General features: G+C 35.6%; 1 protein-coding gene across 1 annotated transcript; it reads left to right on the top strand.

Moving 5' to 3' along the window:
• Window positions 1–63: 63 nt before the first annotated feature.
• LOC137617412 (uncharacterized) lies at window positions 64–6,017 on the top strand. The gene is made up of 4 exons (XM_068347441.1): window positions 64–2,720; window positions 3,322–3,761; window positions 4,862–4,930; window positions 5,776–6,017. Exons 1-4 carry the CDS (start codon window positions 64–66, stop codon window positions 6,015–6,017), a joined length of 3,408 nt encoding a protein of 1,135 aa, XP_068203542.1.
• The last annotated feature ends 1,483 nt before the right edge of the window (window positions 6,018–7,500 follow it).

Raw genomic sequence — 7,500 nt, 5'->3', positions numbered from 1 at the left:
GGCATCCTCAGCGGGATCTTCAGCAGTGTCATTGAGTTGGATTGTATAATTAATGATAAAAACATGGAAATTGAAACTACTGACGATGCCGCTCGTTTTCTTAGTAGAGACAGTTGGCGTAGTAAATTGTTTACTATTAAAAAGTCGGAACTGCTGGTTGTGTCGGATTATTTAGAGTTGGATTTTACGCTTAGTAGTACTAATGATGACATAAGGAAAGGTATTATAGCGCATCTTGTTCCGGATGGAGTGGACGTTGACTTCAAGCTTTTGGAAGAAGAAATCGACGAAGACTGTGAGGTAGTGAAGCTTCGACTGAAACTTGATTTGAAAAAACTCGAGTTTGAAGATGAACAGAACCGGCGTGAACATGAACTTAGTATGAAGCAGTTAGAAAATGAACAGCAGAAACGTGATCATGAGTTGGAGTTGGCCAGGCTGACGGGTTTCCAATCTCCCATTTCTGGTAATGAAGATTCCCGTATGTTGAAGTACGTACCAAAGTTTGACGAGAGTGACGTCGTAGAATTTTTCATAGCTTTTGAGAAGGTAGCGGCAAATTTCAATTGGAGTGAGGATAAGTGGGCATTCATGGCTCAGACTGCTTTCTCCGGGAAGGCCCTAAAGGCTTGGGCTTCTCTGTCGTTAGAAGATAGTAAAGATTATGCTAAAGTGAAAGAAGCCATTTTAAGGATTTATGAGATGGTTCCTGAAGCCTACAGAGTAAAGTTTCGTGACAGTCGAAAATCTTCCAATCAAACTTTCGTGGAGTTTGCTCGTGAAATGGAGAAACATTTTGAAAATTGGTTGAGATCCAGCGATGTCAATTGTGAGTATGCTAAATTGTGTCAGTTAATGTTATTGGAAAATTTTAAGCACAATTTGCCTAAAGACCTTTGCATTTTCTTAGATGAAAAGAAAATTGACAATTTAGCGAGTGCTGCTCGGTTAGCTGATGGGTATGTGATAACTCATAATAGTTATTCTAAGCCTGCTGCTAAAGGTAAATATAATACTTGTGAAACTGTTAAATTGCCTACAGGGGTTAACGTAACTGCTAATGATGGTAATCAATTTAAGAGTAGTCCTCCTTCTCCCCAAAAGCATTTTAAATCTAAGTACCAGGGCAGGGTAACTTGCTTTTGTTGTGGTAAAAATGGGCATATAGCTACTAAGTGTCCTAAAAGGGATTCTGCCATGCTCGTTAATAATAAACAGGAAGTGGATGACGACTTTAAGTGGTTTAAATCTCAAGGTAAAATCAGCACACTTGAAAGTTGGCAAGAGTGTCATAATGTCAATGTACTTAGAGATACAGGGTCTTCTCAATCTTTAATTCTACGGAAAGCCATTCCAGTGGGCAGTAATTGGTTGAATGAGCATAAACTTATTAAAGGTGTTGGAAACGGGTGGATATCTTGCCCGGTAGTTGAACTGTATTTTTTTTCAGACATTGTTGCCAGGGAGGCTAAGTTTGCGGTTGTTGATACTCTCCCCATACCTGAGGTTGATGTTGTTTTGGCAAATGATCTTGCTCAAGGTAAAGTAAATTGTAATCCGACAGTTTTTGCCAATCCACAGGTGTTAGTACCTAAACCTGAAACTGTGCTTGTGACAACTAGGTCAGGCAAAAGTACCGATTTTGAAGTTGAGCATCCTGATTTGGAGAGTTTATTTAATGCAGATTCATTAGATCACGTAAGTAACAATAAATCTATTTGCTCTGAAAAAGTAATGAATTGGAATAGAAATGACCTAGTAAGGGTTCAAAATGAAGACATTGAGATTAAAAATATTAAAATTAAGTTGAAAGAGGGTAAAGGAGTAGATTATGAAGTGGATAATGAAGTTCTCTATAAAGTAATTGTTCATATTCGGAAACGAGAGGGAAATCTGTTGAAGCATAGGGTAATTGTTGTACCTTCTAAATTCAGAAATGGTATATTAAGAAAAGCTCATGATGATTTGTTTGCTGGTCACTTGGGTATTACTAAAACCTTTGATAGGGTTAGGAAAAATTTCTATTGGAAAGGTCTGAAAAGAGATGTCAAGAAATATTGTAAGACGTGTCACCAGTGCCAAATTTCTGGTAAGCCTAATATGGTAATTCCTAAGGCTTCCCTTTCTCCCATTCCTTCTTTAGGAGAACCCTTCGAGCATGTAGTCATTGATGTTGTGGGTCCCTTACCTCGTTCGAAAGTAGGGTCTGAGTACATATTAACTATCATAGACAGGTTAACCAGATATCCCGAGGCTATCCCTCTTAAGTCCCAGAAAGCTAGGGTCATTGCCAAACATTTGATCAATTATTTTTCTAGGTTTGGTCTTCCTAAAACCATCCAGTCTGATCGTGGAACTAATTTTTTATCTAAACTATTGCTGCCGCAGTTTAAGAATTTTGGAATTGAACATAAACCTTCTACTCCATACCATTCGGAGTCACAGGGAATTGTAGAAAGATTCCACCAAACTTTGAAGGCAATGATTCGGAAGATGTGCAATGAAAAGGTTGGTTTGTGGGAAGAATATCTTCCTTATTTGTTGTTTGCAGTGCGGTCTATACCAAATGAGACAACAAATTTTGCTCCATTCAACTTGGTGTTTGCGCATAAAGTAAGAGGTCCATTAGACTTGTTAAGGGAAGTTTGGGAAGGTAATGGGCCGAGCAAGGTGAATATTGCTGATTTAATTAATGATGGTAAGGGCAAGCTTTACGAAATGTGGGAAATAGCAAAGAGTAATTTACTGAAGAGTCAAAGCAAGATGAAGTCTTTGTAGGATTTAAAATCTAAGGAAAGGGTCTTTGTTCCTGGAGATAAAGTACTGGTTTTGTCACAGGGTGTAAGAGGTTCGTTACAGAATAAGTTTTTGGGACCCTTTGAAGTTCTAAGCAAAGTGAATGATTTGAATTACATTATTAAGCTTCCTGATCGTAATTTGCAATGTCATATTAACATGTTAAAAAAGTACTTTGAGCGAGAGAAAAACAGTGGTTTTGTCTGTTTCAGAGGAGGTTAATTCGAAATGTGTAACTTCGGAGAAAGAATTTGCTTGGCCGGGTAATAATTCTGTTTTGTTACCTAATGTGTGTAGAAGTCCTATCCTGAGTACTAACCAAATTAATGGATTACTGAAAGTGTTAATGAAGTTTCCCGAGACTGTCAGAGATACACCAGGTAGGACCACTTTAGTACAGCACGATGTTGAATTAGAGAGTGAAACGCCAATTAATTAAGCCCCTTATTGCTTAAATCCTGTTAAGAAAGAATTTGTTGAAAAGGAAATAAACTATTTGCTAACTAATAATTTAATTACACCCAGCAGCAGTTCGTGGAGCTCACCAATTGTAGTTGTTGCAAAGGAGAATGGACAAAGTCGATTATGCATTGATTATCGCAAGGTCAACAAAGCAACAAAGGCAGATTCTTTTCCTATTCCGCGTGTTGACGATTGCATTGATAAGGTAGGAAATTCAAAGTTCATTACGAAAATTGATCTCCTAAAAGGATATTACCAGGTCCCTTTGAGTAATCGAGCAAAGGAGGTATCGGCGTTTGTGACAGCTGATGGTTTGTATCAATTCGAAGTGATGCCCTTTGGCATGCAGAACGCCGCTGCCACTTTTCAACGATTAATGGCCATGGTTACTCGGGGAATAAAAAATTGTGTTGTTTATATTGATGATATCATCGTTTATTCTAATGACTTTGAAACCCATCTGGTGATTTTGGAGGAATTGTTAACTGCTCTGTCCAATGCTGGTTTGTGATTAATCTCAGTAAGTCTGTCTTTTGTGAAGCTACTGTAACCTTTTTGGGTCATGTAGTTGGGAAAGGTGAAGTACTTCCTAAAGAGGTTAATGTTGCAAAGATTAAAGAATTCCCTGTACCTTCATCAAAGAGAGAATTGCAGAGATTCTTAGGAATGGCTGGTTACTACAGCCGTTTCGTTGCTAATTATTCAGATGTTGTTGCACCTTTAACCAACTTGTTGAGAAAGCATTCCAAATTTGTGTGGGATGACAAATGTAAAGAGTCATTTGAAATAGTTAAATGTGTATTGACTTCTAGTCCCGTTCTCAGGGCACCAAACTTTGAACTTCCTTTTAGCCTTGCGGTAGATGCCCCGGATCAAGGGGTAGGTGCTGTTCTGCTGCAGGTGTGTGAGGATGGAGTAAGTCATCCGATTTCATATTTTTCTAAAAAATTGAATAAGCCTCAGGTTAAGTATTCAGTGATAGAAAAAAGAGGCTCTTGCTCTTATATTAGCTCTTCTGCATTTCGAAGCATATATTAGTGCTCAGAGTGGTAAAGTTATAGTATATACAGATCACAATCCACTGAAATATATCCAGCAGTTCAATAATAAAAATCGTAGACTTACCCGCTGGGCAATGTTTTTGCAGGATTATAATTTGGAAGTTATTCACATTCCTGGCAAAGATAACAATATACCAGATGCCCTGTCTAGAATATAATGATGTTATCCCGCATGTTTGCTTTGTATATGTAATTAATCTGCTTGCTTTTCTATTGAGAATTTTGTAAGGTATCCTATGTTTTGTTTAGTCTGTAGATTGTATACTTTGCATGACTATTGTAAAGGAATTATTGTGTGCAACTTTGTTTTTCTTTGTGGAGATAAGGTTTGGAAAGAAATCTGCAGGTTATATTGCTACTAAGATTATTTTGCTTGCTAGCATTCACTTTAATAAAATCAATGTGATTTTTTGTTAAGGGTGGGGGTGTTACGATCCCGTAATAGTTTAAGAAATAATTCATTCCAAAACTACTGTTTTGGGTTATTTCATATTCTTCAGATACCATAGTTCCCTAATCATTTGTCAATATTACTGTTACAGCAGGTGACGTTGGAGGCGTGAGGTGTACTTCAGGCGGGACACGGAACTCTGCAGTAGACGAGAGTGGACGTTTGAATAGCTGTGCGTTGCGAGTGTGATTATGGCTATACTTCAGTGATCGTTCTGGGTATCGTGCATCGTTGGCTACGAAGGTAGCGAGTTTATTTAGAAAGCGCGCTTTGTGGAAGCTGAATGCTTCAATGGACTAGCCCGGTATAGGTTCCCAGACGATATAGTTGATGAGGATTGGCCTCAATGAGGAAGTTAGCCCTGTTGACTGTTGGTAGCAACGATGTGTTATGTCCCTCTTGCAGATGTTCCCGTGGGGTGTCCCCCTGATCATCTGGATCAGTATTATTAATTACATAATACTTGCCTCACCTCCGTTTTAGAAACTGTAACTTACAGAATTTCATTAACTATTGTAACTTTCAATTGGATTGTTTGTAACTTTTTTCATTACTTCCTTTATACGTTTATGGGTTCTTTTTTTGGTTAATAATTATTTAAAATGTTTTGGTATGTTTTATTATTCCACTCTAATGTCTCTGCTGAAGATCATTATTATTAAAGCTCAAGCTATATATGTATAAAGTGATAAAAGGTCAATAAATTAAATATGTTATGTGCCGGAATCTGTCGGCAATAAACTTTTAAGTATTTAAGAATTGGTCCGTAACAAACATGGAGAAAACACTTAATCTCCTACCTACGTTTATAATCTAAACTTAATATATACACAACAATATAAAAGCTACGAGGCTTTTAACATCCACGAATTTATAATCATAACAAAACAAAACACAAAGTGGCAAAAAATTCAGACTGTCTCAACAGTTCATTGAAAAAATATATTGAATAACAAGAAAAACATATCTCCTAACACTCAGAATAACAAATGTCTTGCCTTACAGTAGGCCGTCATTCCAATGATACCAGAACTCTGCTAACAGGGGAACACAGAAGCACCAGGAAGGAGGAGTTGAGAGGTCCTGCACGACCATACAAAAAGGAACGCTTACCAGAGATCTATCTCCCTACTAGACTCCTGACGGGCATCAAGGCCCCCACAGCTGCAGTAAATTCCAAAACGTCCTTTGAAGCGAATGCTCCTAACACCTCAGGAAAATCTTCCACTGAGGTTGCAGCTAAATAAGACCGCAGGTGGCACAAATCACCTGCAATACAGGCAAGATGCAACACCGCAGGTGGCCAAAAGCGTACCTGCGAAGGACAGTACTCAAACTACGTCCAAAGGCGTTGATAAACTTATCTAAGTGCGGCAGCTGTAGGTCAAAAGGGTATAGCCTCTGTAGAAAGCTCGAACTAACTTTCCAAACACGAGCTCTGTCTCTCATCACCTCCCTCACCGAGGTCTCCAGTCACGCATCCAAAACGTAAACAATAAAAATAATGAGTGTTAAAAGGGTAATTCAAAAACTTTAACGAGCGGTGAGGAGACGCAAAATCACCACACTACAACTTAACTTCCGTAATATATATAATACAAATTTCCTTGAAGATAAATACTTATATACTAAATGCCTTAATATTAAATGTTAATAAAATCACAAAGTTGAGTAAAAACTGAAAAATTACGTTTACATCTGATAATATGCATATATACATATACATATATATATATATATATATATATATATATATATATATATATATATATATATATATATATATATATATATATATATATATATATATATATATTTATATATATATTTATATATATAATATTATATATATATATATATATATAAATATATATATATATATATATATATATATATATATATATATATATATATATATATATATATATATATATATGTATATGTATATGTATATGTATATGTATATGTATATGTATATGTATATGTATATGTATATGTATATGTATATGTATATGTATATGTATATATATATGTATATGTATATGTATATGTATATGTATATGTATATGTATATGTATATGTATATGTATATATATATATATATATATATATATATATATATATATATATATATATATATATATATATATATATATATATACGTATACATACATATATATATGCATACATATACACGAACATTGAATATCCAATATTCAAGTTTTTATCAAAAGTTTCTTATGTGAAACTGGGCTCTATGACGTTTCTTTCCAATAAGTTATTTGACTGAACCAATTTCTTTACACATGACCAATTAATAGTGTGATTTATATCTCTAACGTGGGCACAGAGTGCATTATCATCTTGACCATATCTGACACTTTTCTGATGTTATCCAATTCTTTTTTCTATGGCTTTACCAGTTTGACCGATATAGAATTTTTCACATGAATTGTTTGGAATACTATATACATATTCCTTGGTAATGTCAAGATAATAAAGCAGGTAGCTGGTACGGGAGCGTCATTGTTCATATAAGTCTGTATATGTATGTTTTTACGTTTACTGTACCTATGAAATGTAAAGAAACCCCGTTCAATAAATCAGTCCTCTGAAGAAGTATCACGAATCTAGTCAGGGTTTAAGCTTAGATTTCATATTTTCAATTTCCATTAGGTTCTTTTGCATCTGAGCATCATGTTTCCCTGTGATTTTTGCACGCCCCAGCAT

This window comes from Palaemon carinicauda, chromosome 23 (genome assembly GCF_036898095.1).
Source record: "Palaemon carinicauda isolate YSFRI2023 chromosome 23, ASM3689809v2, whole genome shotgun sequence".
NCBI classification, from domain to species: Eukaryota; Metazoa; Arthropoda; class Malacostraca; order Decapoda; family Palaemonidae; genus Palaemon; species Palaemon carinicauda.
The sequence above is the reverse complement of the archived record's forward strand: the minus strand, read 5'-3'. Positions and strand labels throughout refer to the sequence as shown.

What these genes read in the sequence shown, in the direction of transcription:
- LOC137617412 (XM_068347441.1), top strand. Translation starts at nt 64, where the DNA reads ATGGAAATTGAAACTACTGACGATGCCGCTCGTTTTCTTAGTAGAGAC. An exon ending in AAGGGCAAGCTTTACGAAAT is followed by an intron (nt 2,721 to 3,321) that starts GTGGGAAATAGC and finishes AATTACACCCAG; the next exon opens with CAGCAGTTCGTGGAGCTCAC. An exon ending in AACTGCTCTGTCCAATGCTG is followed by an intron (nt 3,762 to 4,861) that starts GTTTGTGATTAA and finishes TTACTGTTACAG; the next exon opens with CAGGTGACGTTGGAGGCGTG.